This window comes from Apium graveolens, unplaced genomic scaffold (assembly GCF_009905375.1).
Source record: "Apium graveolens cultivar Ventura unplaced genomic scaffold, ASM990537v1 ctg5573, whole genome shotgun sequence".
In the NCBI taxonomy this organism is placed as follows: Eukaryota; Viridiplantae; Streptophyta; class Magnoliopsida; order Apiales; family Apiaceae; genus Apium; species Apium graveolens.
Window position 1 is genome coordinate 62,744 of NW_027419010.1, and position 18,326 is coordinate 81,069.

An 18,326-nucleotide genomic window follows, 5' to 3' on the forward strand; every position below is an offset into this window, starting at 1 on the left:
TTAAAGAAAGAACAGATTGCTCATTCCCGAGGCCAAGTAGTGCAAGACTTATTGAAACCTGCATGAAGAGCTTGTGGTATACATATTTTAAAGAAAAATGAAATAATTATTTATTTTAAAAAATGTGCAGAACAATCTAGTCTGACAAAAGGATAGCATAAAATTGATGGAGCTTTTAAATGGGTGGGTCTATCAATTTTTATTTTGTACTCACATTTTATCTCTTCACCAACTTGTTAATTACCTATATTCATCCAGCAGTACAGTGAATGACTATCAGAAGATATGAGCACCACAACCACAACTGAGCTCCCTTATCATCTTACAGACAAACACCTCCCACAAAGTACCAACTCACCTTCTAATTTAAACAATCTCTCCCAGAAAAAATACTTCTTGCACCTTTTAGCCACAGCATGCACCAATTCACTTCGAAACTTAAAGCAAGTTCATGCTTTGATACTAAAAACACACCATGTTCAGGACCACTTTGTAGCTGGTTCTTTAATAACATCCTATGCAATACCTCATTATGGCACTTTCAGCACTTCCATAGAGGTTCTTCAACAAGTTGCTGAGCCAAATGTTTTTGTTTGGAATGCTATTATTAAAGGGTGCTTAGATAACAATGAGCCTGAGTTGGCTCTCTCTTTTTACCATGAGATGGTGGTTATGGATTCAAGGGCCAATAAATACACATACCCTCCATTGTTTAAGGCTTGTTTGATTGCAGGAGCTAGTAAAGAAGGGACTCAAATTCATGGCCGTGTGGTCAAAAATGGACTTATGGGTGATGGATATATAAAGAGTTCTGGGATTCAGATGTACTCTTCTTTTAAGTGTTTGAAGGAAGCTAAGAATATTCTTTATACGAATGGCGACTCGGATGTTATTTGTTTCAATGCTATGATTGATGGGTACATGAAATTCGGAAAAGTTGAGGATGCTAAATTGCTATTTGAGGCATTTGAATATAAGAATGTTAGTTCTTGGAATGCAATGATCAGTGGTTTTGCGCGGTGTGGTATGATTGTGGACGCTAGGGAATTCTTTGATAGGATGCCTGTCAAGGATGATGTATCTTGGAGTGCTATGATTGATGGTTATAATCAAGGGGGTTATTATAAGGAGGGGATAGAAATTTTTAATATAATGCAGAAGGCAAAAATTAGGCCAAGAAAATTTGTTTTGTCCAGTGTGGTTTCTGCCTGTGGTAACGTTGGAGCACTTGATCAAGGTAGATGGATTCATGGGTACGTGAAGAAGAATAAAGTTCCCATTAGTGCAGTTTTAGGAACTTCTTTCGTCGATATGTATGCTAAATGTGGGCGACTGGACATGGCATGGGAGGTTTTTGAAAAAATGAAAGTGAAGGAAGTGTTTTCTTGGAATGCCATGATTGGGGGGTTGGCTATCCATGGCCGGGCAAGAGATGCTGTTGGTCTTTTTGAGAAGATGAAGAAAGAAATGTTGAAACCGGATGAAATCACATTTCTTAACATTTTGAATGCTTGTGCGCATGGAGGGTTAGTGGATGAAGGGATGTGGTATTTGAATAATATGAAGGATGTTTACGGTGTTGAACCCAGAGAGGAGCATTACGGTTGTGCAGTGGACCTCTTAGGAAGAGCCGGGTTATTTTTTGAAGCAGAGAAACTTATAGGCTCCATGCCAATGGAACCTAATGGTGCTATTTTGGGAGCCTTATTAGGAGCATGTTGGAAGCATGGAAATCTCGAATTAGGAGAAAAAGTAGGAGACATTTTACTGGAGTTGGAGCCACGCAATGGCGGACGCTACACACTGTTATCAAACATCTATGCCAAGGCTGGAAGATGGGAAGATGCTTCAAGGGTGAGAAAGTTGATGAAGGAAAGAGGAGTGAAAACAAATGGTGGTAGCAGTAAAATTGATTTGGAAGGAACTTGTCATGAATTTAAAGTAGGAGATTCCACACACCCTCAATCTGAGGAAATATATTCTATGCTGGAAAAGATTATTAAGAGGCTGCAGAGCCAAGGATACTTGGCCAACACAAGTCAAGTATTATTTGACATTGACGAGGCAGATAAAGAGAATGCAGTATGGCACCATAGCGAAAGACTTGCCATAGCTTATGGTCTCATCAATGCCACGCCTGGGGCTGTGATTCGTGTAATGAAAAATCTGAGAGTTTGTGAGGACTGCCATTATGTGACAAAGCTCATTTCACATGTTTATGATAGGGAGATAGTTGTGAGGGATCGTTCTCGATTTCACCACTTTAAGAATGGGAAATGTTCATGTAATGATTTCTGGTAATTGACCCAACACCCCCCCCCCACAAAGTTGTTGTAGATATGCCTATAATCTCGTGATTCTCAACCGCCCAGAGGATCCCAGCTGGACTTCCGTGTGTCAGGATTGGAGTTACGTGATAATAATGGGCCTAATATTATGTTTGGGTCAATTTTAGAATTGGGTTATTAGTTTGACTCGGTCCAATAATTTAGTCACCAGAGGAGTGTTGATGCATATATGTTGTACCTTCTTCTTCATTGTACGTTATCAAATGAAATGAAATGAATGTTTACCTTTTATCTTTACTTTTCTGCCATTTCCCTTATGTTCTTACTTGCTCACCAAAATTTAATTTTTATCAAAAACCAAAAAAAGTGTCAAGATCATGACAAATGGTATCAGAGCTGGCGAATTCTCAGACGTGGCCGTCAATGTTTCCGTTGATTTTCCTTTCACTCTGTATCCTTCAAATCCATTTCAATACCCTAATTTCTATCATCCGTACACATCACCTCCAACAACTCCGTATATCTACCACCCACTTCAACCACCACCATCCCATCCTCATGTTTACCACTATATCCAACCACCTCCAGAACCACCGTATAATTTTTACACTTCTCTCAAAACACCTTCTATTACCACGTCATCTTCAAAGCTGACTTCTGATACTACCAAGTGTTTTCTACACAAATTCGATAGCAAGATCAGATGTAAAACTCACTCAAATCGGGATGATAATCGAGGAGAAGAAGAGGGTTTCTGATCTGCCCATTCTACATGATGTGTTTGAAGAAACTTCCGAAGCTTGTGATAGTGGTGCTCAATTTCATAATTCTGTGAAAAGTGAAGCAAATGAGCAGTGGGAGGACAAACGTATTCAAATCATTAAAACAGTTGAGAAAATGCAGAAGAGCCTTGCTAATTTTTCAAATCCAGTTAAGGAGATGTCCTCAAGTAAGGTAAATCAATCTTCTAATATGGCTACTCATGTTTCTACTCTTGATAGTCTGGATGATTTGTGTAGAGTTGAGAAAGTAGTTGATGATAATAGCGAGGATTTGAAACAGTTTCAAGTCTTAGAAGCTACTAAATATGCCCCTAAAGTGTTTGATGCGAGTCCTCAGATTGATTCTATTATTTTTGCTGTAAAGTCAAGTGAAAAAAATATATATAGTGATTTTGTGTATCATTTTACCAGGTATGACATTATTCTAATGTCTAAACTTCACGAGAATGAATATGGTAAGGTTCTTGGAAAATCCTTCTTTTTTTTTTTTGCTAAGTAGGAAAATCCTTCTTACTTATAAGAATGTAATCAAAGCAGGTAATGTTTTTCCTGTAAGTTTGTGTTACAAGCTTCATGAAGACAAACATGATAAGCATTGTACGGGGAAGGATAATGAAATGAATAAATTTTTTCTGAATAATTTGATTCATATGTATGCGAGTTTTTGTTGTTTGAAGAAAACTAGGAGGGTTTTTAATACGATTGTTAAGCGAGATTTTGTATCAATGAGAACTCTGATTAGTGGGCTTGCTAAGTCGGGTTGTGTTAATGAAGCTCGTGAAGTTTTTGAGTTAGTTATGGAGAAAGGTTCTGTTCTTTGGATTGTGATGATTGCAGATAATGTTGTTCTTATAGCGGCTCGAGCCTCACGCATGGAAAACCAGGATCCCACAGATACTTCCATAGTTGGGATGTTGGCTGAACCAAAGGAGGCACGTGTTGGAATTCTGGAAGTGTACTTCCTTCCTTTTGATCCAGTTGACAAGTGTAATGCTTTAACTTATCTTGACAGGGAAGGTAATGTGCATCAGGTCAGCAATCGTGCTCCCGAGCAGATCAAAGATAAATTTCAAATTGTTGAACCGTATTTGTATCGGGGATATAAAAGGATGGTGTAAAGAGTAATGAAAATTATTGAATTGCCTGCTAAGGATATGGTTGCTTGGATAATGGATTTGTGTAAGTTGGATCAAGAAATTCTTGCTTATTCGCCAAAGTATGGTCTCTTGGTCGATTTCGCAGTTGAGAGTTTTAAAAAGATGTTGAGAAAAAAATTCAGTTTCCTTCAAGTCTCTGTTTGCAAGATTATGTGAAATTGCAAGAAGATCAGTAGCTTGGGAGTTGTTCAATGAAATGGCAAGAGATATAATTTATTTCAATATGGTTAGTGTTATAAATAGTTACAGGTTGCTAACATAAATATGGATACATGATGGGATACCGAAATTTGTAATCAATGTTGGTTTTGAAATGAATAACTTTATCAAATTAACACTGGTTAATATGTACTTGAGAAGCTGTAAATTTGAGTGCACTGCACTTATTTTCAGAAAGATGTCAGATCCAATTTTTACCTTATTGGATGCAAAAGAAGACATTGCATTAGTCAAGTTTTATGGGGAAACTTTGAACAAGGAATCTATGATTGAAGATATTGTACAAGAAGCTGAGTATTCAATACTTTCTTGGACAAGTGAAGCTACATCTCTTGAATCAATTTGTCGCCTTTATGAAATGATCAGAGTACCCTTGAAGTGTATTAAAATAGAAGGGGACCATCAAACATATATGAGTTATGTGAAGATACATGAAATCAAGGGGAATGGAAAAGGTAGATGGTATTATTTTGATTTATATATAAGGAAGTCTTTGGTTCATTTTATCTTACAGCTCCTGGTTGAATTACCACGAAGGTTTTATAGTAAGAATTTTATGTCATTTGATGTAACCAATTTTGAACCGAAAAATGAAAACATGGTTTCAAAACAGGTGGACATGGTGAAGGTGTTAAAGTTTGAAAAAGCTGAAGACAAAATGTTTAGCTGGAAAGGCCCTAAAACCTTCAAGGTTTCAACTCCAGAAACTATGATTCATCATTTTAAAATCTTTCCTGTAAAAATGAAGGCAGATGAAGATATATGTTCTGTACTAGCGACAAATATTGAAGTTGTATGTGCCAAGAAAGACATGAAACCTGATGTAATAAGAAAATGGTACATAAAGAGTAGTTATATACAAGTCATGGTGGAAACTAGGTACAAGGTTTCTTTAAATTACATCGTCGAGGACAACGATATTTTGAAGAAGCGGGGTATGTCATGATTGGAGTTATCTGACAATGATGGGCTTAATATTATGTTTGGGTCAATTTTAGAATTGGGTTATTAGTTTGGCTCAACCTAATAGTTTAGTCACTAGAGGAGTATTGATGCATATATATTGTACCTTCTTCTTCATTGTACGTTATCAAATGAAATGAAATGAATGTTTTCCTTTTATCTTTACTTCTGCAATTTCCTTTATGTTCTTACTTGCTTACCTTAGTTTAATTTTTATCAAAAACCAAAAAAAGTGTCAAGATCATGACACCGTGATACACTTTATCAAATGAAATGAAATGAATGTTTACTACCCCTTGACGTGATATCCCGGATAGAGTAGTCTGGGCTCATTCGAGCAATGGTTTTTATGGTGTAAAAGAAGGATACAGGTTCTGGCATGAGAGGAATCAAGGTACATATAATGTTCCTCAGACTAAAGGTTGGAGTAGAATTTAAAAGTTATCTATTCCTCCCAAAATGAAAATCTTTATCCGGAGATTCTGTCGTAATAATATTTCGGTGCGTGAAAGATTAAGCACAAAGTGTATAATTCTTCCCAATGTATGTCCTATGTGTAATATTGATGGTGAAAATATGATACATGCTTTCTTTGATTGTAATTTTGATGCTCAATATTGGAGTCATGTAAATCTCAGTTATGACATGAGGGAGTTAAAGTGTGCTCCAGATTGGTTATTATCTAAACTTGACATGTGCTCGGTTGAGGTGATAATAAGAATTTGTACGTTACTTTGGGGAGTTTGGTTCTGGAGAAACAAGAGGGTTTGGGAAGGTAGAGTAATCAATCCTGTTTTATCTATGGATGGTGCCTTCAATAGTGTATCTGAATGGAAGAAAGCAAGACACGCAAGTAACAGAGAGGTTCAAGTTAGTCGACACCAATTTAAGAAGCAGAGTAGTAAGTGGATGCCTTTGGAGGAAGGTGCTCTGAAGATTAATGTGGATGCATCGGTATTTCCAGGTTCTTCTACTTTCACGATGGGTTTGGTCATTAGAGATTCTCAGGGAACGTTTGTTACAGGTAAGAATATCAGCTTTCATGCAGTGGATAGTGTGTTTGAAGCAGAAGCGATCGGTGTCAAAGAGGCTCTTTCTTGGATCAAGGCTCGTCATCTACATCATACAAATGTGTTGGTAAAAACAAACTCATTGCTCGCTATTCAAGGTATTAACAACATGACAATGAATTGGTTGGAGAGGTTCTCGGGAGGCGCAGATTGTTACTTCAGGATATGCCCGGGGTCTCTATTCATTTTATTCGGAAACAAGCTAATAGGGTAGCTCACGAGTTTGCGATAATTCCTTATTTAGCTAATAGCCATAATCTTTTTACGTCTCCTCCTACATATGTGGTGGAGTCTATTAAGCGTGATATTTTGAGTTAATGAAATTTCTCCTTTTGAATCAAAAAAAAATGACACCGTGATACACGGGTTGGAGCTTGCAACTATGTTGCTTGCACGATCAGCTACATTTTGGGTGGTTTATCATCATTCAAAGGTTGTATTTTCGTCGGTTCTTATCTATACTCTTTTGGTGAGCTTCATGTAGAGTTCTAATTGATTTGAATACATCCGCTTGTATGTATGAATATATATCGCATAATTATGATACATATCTTTTGTCCAATTATATTTATCCTTGTAAAACGTAACTTAGAGGCTAAATGACATGTTCCTATGATTTAGGAGCTCTTATTATTCCTAATTAATTGCATTCTATAACCAACCTCAAATCTCCAACTTCATCGGCTATGTGAACCTCATAAAACTAATGAGCCTCTTTGAGTTTAAATATGATTGATTTTGGCTTAAAAATCATCATGAGTCTAGATTATTTCCATACCGAAATTAGGGCAATGCAACTCCTGGAGCTTCATAGACTAAAGTATGATTGAATTGAGTTTTAAGATCATCATGTCATCATGGACATAGATTATACTCGGTCGAAAACCGGGCACAACGGGATGTAAATGTTCACACATTAGTATACTGGAGTCTGACATCAACAATTAAATTGATTATGATATATGATATTTTTAGATTTGACTAGAGGTAAGAAATTTTGTCTATGCTTTGTTAGCTTTTAAGGATCAAAATTTATGCAATAAACATAAAACAAATGATAAATTTATGTCCTAAAAAGCTACTTATATAATAATCTATTAATCTATATACTTTAAATTTGTAAAAGTTGAGGGAATTTTTTTGGCTAAATTGTATATATATTAGAAAAAAGAAAAATATATAAAATGGTTGACCCATCCTCTATAACATTCCATATAAAAGACTATCAATGATCAATCTAAGACAACACTGAAAATAGAAAGTATCAAAAAGAGGGTAAAACAACCCATCAGTGTACTACACAACTACAAAAGAACGCTATATTTAAGTGATTATTAATCCAACTAGAACTATACAACAATCAAGGTCTAACGTTTCTAATAATAATGTCAAATAATCGAGATGGCCCCAATCAGCCTTTACCATGAGCCCGTGTGTTTCTTTCTCTCCAAATATAATAGGACAAGATACTAGCAGTGGAAAGAATCAAGAAACGAAGCCCCCTTTATGTTGACTGGAGCCCTAGGACTGGAGGAGGTCCAACCAGTTAGTATCATTGAGAGGGGCATGCAGTGCATGAGCCAAATACCTAAGGATATAAAAGCTATAAGTGCAGGTGACAAACAAATGAGAAGGAGATTCCAACTGTTAGGTCCAAAGTTCAATTACGGGGGGCTGAATGTCATTTAATTTTTCTTCAAGGTATAATATCGGATATCAAAACAAATGACTAAACAAGAAACTTCGGGATTCAATTCTTTTATTAAGGAAAAAACACGAGGTTTGCTTACAACTTCGAATTCTAAAAATTCGAAGCAACAAATACAAGAAGAATCAATACAATGAACTATAAAATCTAGGATCCTTCTTATCACTCTAAAAAGCAATAGAACTTATCAAATAAGCTATCGAATCAAAACTCTATAACTAATGAGTATAGTTATGTAAGTCTTAATAATGAGTAGAAATTTTAACAGCACTTCTCCTAGTAAAATTAATAAAATCGAATCAAAACTCTCTCTTGAAATAAATTCAGCAGAGCTTCTCGTTAACTGTTGGAGAACAACTTCTCATTTATTTAATAATATAGTGAATATATAGAATTAATTGTTTGATTATAAAGTTAAGGAAATGTGGCACAATGTAGTGCATGCATTTGAATAGGAGTAGGTGGTAACTTGTCCACTAACTTGCTTCTTACACTCGATCATAGCAATGTAGGGCTCAAATTCTTCTTGAAGTCCTTGGAATCGACATGATGCTCCTTTTTCCCTTAGGACTCGACAATATAGTTGATTGGTGAGCTAGAAATCGACCATGGAGAGAGAACATGAGCTTGGACTTGACTTTATTCAATAACCAAGGTCAAGGATTTAACTGTGTTCTTTAGTAAAGGCTTAAGCTCGATAATGTGCATTAATGAGAGGCTAGAAATTGACAATTCACTTCCTTGCACTCCTTGGAATCTACATGTACTACTAGAGCTCCTTTGAAATTGGAAAAGAGAGCGAACTTAAGCGTTGGACTCGATTTGAGGTGTTTTTGAATTTCCAGACTCGACATCACTCTTCTCTTTTGCTTGGGCTCGACAATAGAGCCAAAAACAAGTCTTGGAATCGACCATACATGCTTTGGTCGATCCTTGGACTTTGTTCCTTGGTCAAATCAATATTTCACTCGACTATTATTTCAAGTAAAAATCTAGGACTAGACCAGGTACATTAAACATTTGTACTTAGTTTATTTTCAAGCCCCCAAGAAATTCTTGTTAAGCCCTAAGCTGTGATGTTCTCCGTATCTCAATGTCTTCTAATCTTCAAATTTCCAGGTCTTCATACTTAAAATATATGACAATATAATTGAGTATAAATGATCTGGTTCATAGACAGCTAGTTCCGCTCTCAGGCCTTTGTATTATAAACCATATAACAATTGTTAAGTCTTCTACTATATCCAGTCAGCTTCACTTAGAATACTTTATGTTACACCCTCAAATACGGGATCATGATTTAGGGCTCATGACACATATTAAATAACATATTCTATATAATTAAACTAACCCTGGGACCTTAACATAATCTATGCATGATAAGGTATGGAACAAGATTACAACTACCAACCAGGAGCTTAAAATTACATAACCAACTTAATAAATTTAAGAGTTTACGATTCCTATTTGGAATTTCCAGATAACCCATCTGTATCTAGAACTATAAAGTTTACATAAACAAAACTAAAGCGATCCTCCCACATGCCATCTACCTGCGCTTGAACAGCAAACCTAACAGTCTACAAGGGGCCATTAAAGACCCTCTTATGTATTGTATGCCTAAGTAAAGCCATATTCTTGCTTAACTGCCAAGGTTAGTTTAAAAAAATAAATGAGCAATAGGGCTCAGGAAGTAATACAATAACAATTGTATCTATAAATCTTGGCATTAAACGTCCATTCAACCATCTTAAATAAGCTTCAAGGAGGTTTAGTGTTTGATCCAAGGCTTATGAAAAAGAATGACCAACAAGGTTCAACAACTCATTTGAAAATATCTTTCTTTTAAAAACATTCCATCTCTCATGGATAAAAGTTGAAAATCCACTTTGTTTCTTGGTTAAACAGTGTTATTGCACAAGTATAGCTTTTCTATAAAGGAAATTCACTAACTTTCGATTGGAGTGTATAACAATACAAAATTAAATAACAGGGGTGGTTTACCTGTACTGACCTCCATCTGGTCATTAAAGGTACCTAATGCGCTATATTGGCCTTTATATATATATATATACTGGTCTATCTCTGGATTCAATAACTCACCGGTCAATCTCCAGCTCTATACACTTAGTTGGACCACTATTACATGGCCGCTTATGTCTCCAATCTTTAGGATTTTAATGATAGCCTTTATATTGGAAAACCATTTATAATTTTAAACACATTCCGAATTTTAAAGATTACCAACCTCTGAAATCATTCAGACTAAAGTCAAAAATCATTCCTAGTTTCATTTCAGGGTGCGTAAGTATAACAAGGGTAATATGGATAATAAAAAACCAGGGTTAAATAAGATAATTTATGAAAGTATTAACAACACGGGGTATTATCAAACAAGGTTAATCTATACAAGGGTATCGATCAACATAGGTATTTTCAGTGCAAGGTCATTAGTTAAGTGTAAGTATCATCAAGGTAAAGGTATCATCAAAATGTAAGTGTTAACAATGGAACAACATTTTAGGTTACAATAGGGTTTATAGGTATCAGGAAGAAAATTAGGTTAAGCATAGGTATTACACTATCAGGGGTCATATTATCGATTAAACCATCTTTATAATCAAAAAGGAAAGCAAGTGTCTCAAATGCTTTCCTTTTTTTATTATAATCGGGTTACTGCCACCTCGAACCTCATTTAATTTCCTAGTTCTTACTTCCTCGCTTTCCAAATCTACAAACAAGAACAAGCCCTAATTAGGGGTAAGTCACATGACTGACGATCCCCTGATCGTCTAACTAAACTACCCTTTTCATTTCACAAACCGACTTGCATTTATACTTATAATCAGATAACACGAAGTCAAATAGAACATTGCCACCTTTATTCATCACTAATTTATACTTTTACTCATACACATTACACATTATAACTACTAGTGACGAACTAGTATAACGTAGAATTACTAACACTCCTTATCATAAAAGCACGTATACACCAACACATAATCAATTGTCAAATCACATCAGATAACCATGAGTCAAATATCACATCAAGACACTATCCCAAATCTGAGATTTTATAATCTAAGGCATACATGTCCAAAACAGTAACCAAACAATGTCGTATCAACTCAGAAAGTCATTAAAACTTATCTGTAAGGCACATGGTCCAATTTGCTACCTTAAAAACTCTTAAATTGATTTTAAACAATCCAAAAATGATAAAAGACAATATTAATCTCAAAATATTATTTTGTACTTAATAAGAATTAACCAAATTTGGAACTCATGATAATATAGCTAAAAAGCTTACGATTTCAACTCAAAAATTCTACTAATTCCGATCATGGTTCCTTTTAATCTTCTTAAAACTATACAAGATATCATGCATCTTTTATTAACTAACCAAGAAAAGTGTTAACCTCACCATCCTTAACAATAATTTTTATTCACCATTTTTTTAAAAATTTGAACAATAAAGGTCCCCTAATTTGACCAAATTTAAAATTTTAACATAAAAAATGTTTCTAGCTTCTATACCATCTCTAGTTAATCAAGACAAGACACATAAAGCACTAACCATATTTAATAATCATTCCCTTTAACTTTTACACCCTTTTACACCAAGAACTCGAGCTCGAAACATGCTAAAATCGAATAAAACTCAAGAAGATCAACATGCATCCATTTGTAATATCATGCATCAAGATTTTATGGCATGCATCAACACTTATTCAACTAACAAGCAATCAACATCATGCTCAATCCGATAATCATTATATTCAATATTTTAATCATAAAATTTGATTCGAAATCTAAGAACTCAAACAGACACCAAACAAGCAACATACACTTCAAGTTATATATCCATTTATATCTAAACCAAATACAAGCTTTAACAAACTAGCCGGCTCCCATTTGGTCATGGCCGATGGTGGTCGAACTCGAGGGTGCCCATGTACGGCTCTCTCTCTGAGTTCTGGATCTCCATAACCTCATATTTCTATCACAACCATTATATCTTATATCCTTGTGAACATACCTCAAGCAATTATAATTTTCTTGGAAACATTCAAAAAGAGGGTTTTGTAAAATTTTAATAAAAACCTGCATGCAAGTAGTATAGTGATAAAGTATTGAAATATATTAGTTTTGATCATGAAATCTTTGAAAGCCAAGTAGGATTAGTAGGTGTATGAGAGATAGAGAGTGAGAGAATGAAAAAGTGAGCTCGAGAGAGAAGAGACGGGGGAGGAGAAATAAAAGAGGGGGGCTGCTGAGTTTTTAAGTGATGAAGCGAGGGGCAAAATTGTAATTTGTCAATCCTATTTCTTTTACCTTTTTCCATCTTTAAATGATGCTGAAATTTGTTTGAAAATAATTAATAAATAGGAAAATAAATTTTTAAATATGAAATCTGGTCTCAAAATAAAGATTATGAAATTACCTATACCCCGATATTTTTAAAATAATATTTGAGCGAACGATTTATTTTTTGCGAATTTCGCAAGATAGCACATTATAATAAAAATAATTCCACAAAAATTATTTTAAAATACCAGAACTTTAAAATAAATCCAACTATTATTTTTAATAAGTCTCTAGGATTGTTCCAGAGATAATAAAACAAATTTCATAATTTACACTTACTCTCATGATTTTAGAAAAATATTTAAAGGATTAAATAAACCTTATTTTTCACATAATAAATTATTTAAAAATATTTAAAGATCCTATATTCACACCATCAATCAAGCAAGGGTAAAATAACATGTTTTCATATATCTCAACCAGTTAAATTTCATGTCTGCAAATTTTCTCATTAATACTTTATTTATAATTACTTTTCGCATTTACCAAACAACCAATAATTCAAGTAATAATACAGAGTCATATATTTTTTACATACTCCTCTTAATTCTTTTTCCAATCATATTTTCAATTCCACTTTCTGTCTAACCAGCTTTTACGGGTCGCATCTCAGCTGACGGCCCGACTGGTATTTCAACTCGATTATTAATCACCTTTCATATCTTAAGTCATGTAGTGACTCGTCAAACTGGAATAAATTATATTTAAATATTTCTTTACTAATGCATATAATTGCACAAATTCACATACATACACACACACTCATATATATATATATATATATTATTCACATAATATAATACACAAAATTCCTGATTATTACATCCTTCCCCCTTAAAATGATTATGTCCCCAAAATATCATTTTAAGTAAATAAATGGGGATACTTTTCAAGCATTTCACTTTCAACTTTCCAAATTGATTCTTGAACCATAGCATTTCTCTACAAGACTCTCACTATAATGGCATTATCTTAATTCTATGCGCTTATTTGCGATCTAGAATCTGCACTGGCTATTCTATATACGACAGATCTTGCTGAATTTCTACTGGTTCAAATTTTAGTACATGACGCATATCTGGATTATACTTCTTAAGCAAGGAAACATGAAATATACACTATACCATAGATGGCTTATCACAATGGTTTAATCATGCATGTTACAAAATTATGTTACCTAAGCTATGCTCATCTTAGCCTACCGCAACGTAGTATTTTTGATGTTACCATAGACTTTATAACATGTTACTATAGCTTCATAGTGTTACATACGAGTAACATGTAGGAATTTTTGTTACAATAGGGTGTTAATGGATAAAAAAGTAGCATATTTTACAAACAATTAAATATATATAATTATTTGACATGAAAATTAATCAATTTTTATAATATAATTAAGCAAAAATAATAATATTAGTTAATATTGATAAAATATTTTTTATAAAAATTTTATAAACTGTATTAATTAATAATTGTTAATTTTTTATCAATAAAAAATTTAAAGACAATTAAAACTTAAAATTTATTAAAAAAATAGATGAAATTAGCCAGGCTTACAATCATGCGGGCTCAAAATTTTTGGAGAAGCGGTAAAATTTTAGACAAATTAACTTATCTCCCTCTAATTTCATTCTCCCTTATTCTCCCTCGTTCTCTCACTCTCTCTCTCCCATTCGCTATTTGGTCTCGAGCTAGGGTTTCTAATTGGGGGTAACATTTTGGAGAAGCTGGTCACATTTTGGAGAAGCGGGTCACATATTTGAGCTAGGGTTTCTAATTGGGGGTTTCTAATTGGATTTCGAGCTAGGGTCAAATCAGCTTGCGGTTCAACATTAAGGTACTACATCTCTCTCTCTGATTTTGTGTGTATATATATATATCTCTCCCTCTATTTCTGTTAGTTTCTTTTCCAATTTGTTACATGCGTGTTTTTGTGTATTTTATAATGTATGTTATATGCATGTTTTTGTGTATGTTTAATTGGAATTGGGGTTTTTATTTATGTAGATCTGTAAGTGTGATTTTTGTATTAAATTTGTTTCTCGATATTTGCTTTTTATCCGGTTGATTTTCATGTTAGGCTTTAGTTATAACTTACTTGTAAATCATCGTAGTCAAGTGGATATAATTGATTGTGTAAGTAGATATATGTTGTCTCTATAATGCAATTATTTACAAGTATTTATATTTATGTTAAATTGACCTTTATTCCTGAGAGTTTCAACCCTTTACGAGTATTTACATTTTTGTTAAACAACATCAACTGTCACAGTTCGGTAGGTAGGAGGAGTGGGATAATACAAAAATGGGTGTATGCACATGTACATTAATGGCCATATAACCTGGATTCGATACATATAATCTAATATGGATTTACGATTTCAGTGCTGCGTTGTTATGCTGTGTTGTTATTAATACGTATAATCTATAATATGGGTTTAGGATTTCACTTATGCGTTGTTATTAGTACGTATATCTAATATGGGTTTAGGGTTTCACGGTTGTGTCATTATTAGTACGTACAACCAATGAAAAGGTGAACATAAAATATAACCTCGGTCTGCTTAGGGCTTCACTACTGCGTTGTGTTATTAGAACGTATAACCAATATGGGTGTATGGTTTCATGACTATGTTGTTTTATTTTCGGAATATAATAATATTGTCCTGATTTTTGTAGTGATGGACGATGATCTCAGTCACTGGATAACCCTTCCAAAATACAGTACACCTTACATTAAGGGGATAAAGGATTTTCTAGAAAATGCAATTCCCAAATTGTTCTAGTAGGCGATGAAATGTTGTGCCCTTGCAAGAATTGTAGAAATGGAAAGTGGCATACTCAAGATCTTATTTATGATCATCTTATTTACCACGACCCTTGTCCATTGTATGTGAATTGGATTTGTGAGGTTTCGAGCAAAGATCATAGGATAGTATTGAACGGGCAGAAAATATGGGTTTTGAAGATTAAATTACCTTCGGGGATAATTTGGATGAGATGTTCCATGGTACTAATGATACTACTGGACCGAATGATGATGCCAAAATAATTTATGGCCATCTTGAAGAGGGAAAGCATCCCTTATATCCGGGCTGCAAAAAAATTTCCCGATTAAGTTTTATCATTATGATGTACTCTTTAAAGTGCATTCATGGGATTTCAGAGTCGGGGTTCGGGGATATATTAGAGCTGATAAAAGATGCTTTTCCAGAATCACACATTCCTTTGTCTTTTAATGTGGCAAAGAATGTTATTAAAGATTTAGGGCTCGATTATCAAAGGATACAAGCCTGCCCCAATAATTGTATGTTGTTTTCGGCTGAAAATGAAAAAGAAGAAAATTGTAAAACTTGCGGTGCTTCAGGGTAGGTCGTAGTGGAAAAAAAGGAAGCGGGGACAATAATGAGAAGAAGTTAATTCACAAGGTCCCGGCAAATGTGATGCGCTACTTTCCATTCAAAAAAGGTTGTAACGCATGTTTATGTGCAAAGAGTTATCAAAACTGATGTTATGGCATGCAAAAGGTCGAAAAAGGATGGCAAACTTCGACATCCCACTGAGGCAGAGGATTGGAACGCATTGGATGCTCGTTATCCTCAATTTTCGTCCGAGAATAGAAACATCAGATTGGGCCTAGCCGCTGATAGTTTCAATCCTTTTCGTACTATGACTTAGGTTTCAATCCTTTTCGTACCATGAACATAAGTCATAGTACTTGGCCAATTATTTTGGTTAACTACAACCTTCCCCCTGGCTGTGTATGAAGCAGGAGAATCTAATATAGATGTCTTCATGCAACCTTTAATTGCTGAAGTGAATGAGTTATGGGAAGTAGGCATTGAGATTTATGATGCTCTGACCATACTTTCAACTTACGCGTTCCTTTCCTTTGGACAATCAGCGATTTTCCTTTGGAGCACAAAAGGAAAACTAGCTTGTCCAGTTTGCAATTATGAAACATCCTCTATGTACCTAAAACGTAGTTGAAAAATGTGTTACATGGAACATAGGAGATTTCTTGATCCCGAACACCCATGGAGTCTTGGTAAAAGAAAAATTAATGGTCAAATTAAATTGAGAGGTTATCCTGAGATTCTACCTGGAACAGACATTGAAGAATTATTGGCAGGATTTATAAATAATTTTGGGGGGAAGAAACCAGAGAAAAAAAGAAAGCGCCAAAAAAATAATATTAAGTCGAATTCGCCTTTCAAGAAAAAATAAATATTCTCTGATCTGCCTTACTAGAAGCACAGTGTTTCTCGACATAACCTTGATGTTATGCACATCGAGAAGAATGTGTGTGATAAAGTACTTGGCACATTGCTCAATATTGCGGGAATAACGAAAGACCATATAGAAGCTTATCTAGATTTGCAAGAACTTGGCATCAGAAGAACATCTCTCTGATTAATCAAGCAAGATGCATGACTCCTTATCAATTGTTCAAGAACAAGAAGCCAACTCTAAACTTTCTTCATGTCTTTGGCTGTAAATGCTATATTTTGAGAAATCAAACTGATCAAAATGGGAAGTTTGATGCTAAAGCAGATGAAGGAATTTATGTTGGATATGCTGTTGGTAAAGCATATAGAGTCTACAATCTAAGAACCAACATTGTTGTGGAATCTATACATGTTGTATTTGATGATAAAAAGATTGAAGGACTGAGAGATGGAGATTACCATGAGAGTCTCAAATTCGACAATGTTGAGATGGTCAGTGATGGAAGTGATGATGAAAGTGATCAAGAAACAGTGTCTAAGGATAATGCAGACAAATCTACCACCAATGAAGCACAAAACTCAACATCCGTCGAGTTGCAAAATGATTCATCCGTCGGAAGGCAATCTGTGTTATCCGTCGGTAGACAACCTGCCTCATCCGTCGGTACTCAAAATTCACCATCCGTCGGGTTATCAAAAGGAGCAGGAAGTCAAGGCAGATCACCCATAGAAAGTACCCCTTTCTCAAATCAAAGATCCACAAACTCAGGGGGAGTTTCTAACAATCAAAACTCAATCACACATCAGGACAACATTGAGGTCTCTTCATCTAGAGCTAATCTACCTCAACCAAGGAAATGGATAAAAGATCACCCCTTTGAACTGATTATTGGTGATATTTCTTCTAGAGTTCAAACCAGGAGAGCAACTCAAGAAGAATGTCTATACAACAGCTTTCTGTCAAAGGAAGAACCAAAGAAGGTAGAAGAAGCCTTGTTAGATCCTGATTGGATTTTAGCTATGCAGGCGGAGCTAAACCAATTTGAAAGGAATAAAGTATAGAAGCTAGTACCCAAGCCCAAAGGAAAGAATCCAATAGACACCAAATGGGTATTCAGAAACAAGATGGATGAAAATGGCATAGTAGTAAGGAACAAAGCCAGATTGGTTGCTAAAGGCTATTTCCAGCAAGAAGGAATAGATTTTGATGAAACATTTGCTCCTGTTGCAAGACTTGAAGCCATCAGAATCTTCTTAGCCTATGCAGCCCATGCCAATTTCAAGGTTTATCAAATGGATGTCAAAAGTGCCTTTCTGAATGGAGATTTGGAGGAAGAAGTGTATGTTAGTCAACCTCCTGGCTTTGAAGATCCAAATTTTCCAGAATATGTCTATTATCTACTGAAAGCACTTTATGGACTGAAGCAAACACCTAGATCCTGGTATGACACTTTATTAAAGTTTCTTTTAGAAAATCACTTCACAAGAGGTACTGTAGATAAAACTTTATTTTTCAGAAATGTTAATGGCTCTAGCATA

At 34.8% G+C, this 18,326-nt stretch overlaps 2 protein-coding genes across 2 annotated transcripts; both read left to right on the forward strand.

The window, feature by feature from the left end:
* The first annotated feature begins 249 nt into the window (after positions 1-249).
* Positions 250-2,579, forward strand: LOC141702709 (pentatricopeptide repeat-containing protein At5g66520-like). The gene has a single exon (XM_074506335.1). The coding sequence runs from the start codon at positions 286-288 to the stop codon at positions 2,299-2,301; it is 2,016 nt and encodes a 671-aa protein (XP_074362436.1). The 5' UTR covers positions 250-285; the 3' UTR covers positions 2,302-2,579.
* A 3,382-nt stretch (positions 2,580-5,961) lies between these two features.
* On the forward strand, positions 5,962-6,693 carry LOC141702707 (uncharacterized). The gene has a single exon (XM_074506333.1). It carries the CDS (start codon positions 5,962-5,964, stop codon positions 6,691-6,693), a length of 732 nt encoding a protein of 243 aa, XP_074362434.1.
* Positions 6,694-18,326: the final 11,633 nt, after the last annotated feature.

Excerpts from the sequence above, each read along its gene's own strand:
- LOC141702709 (XM_074506335.1), top strand. The coding sequence starts at position 286 with ATGAGCACCACAACCACAACTGAGCTCCCTTATCATCTTACAGACAAA.
- LOC141702707 (XM_074506333.1), top strand. The coding sequence starts at position 5,962 with ATGTGTAATATTGATGGTGAAAATATGATACATGCTTTCTTTGATTGT.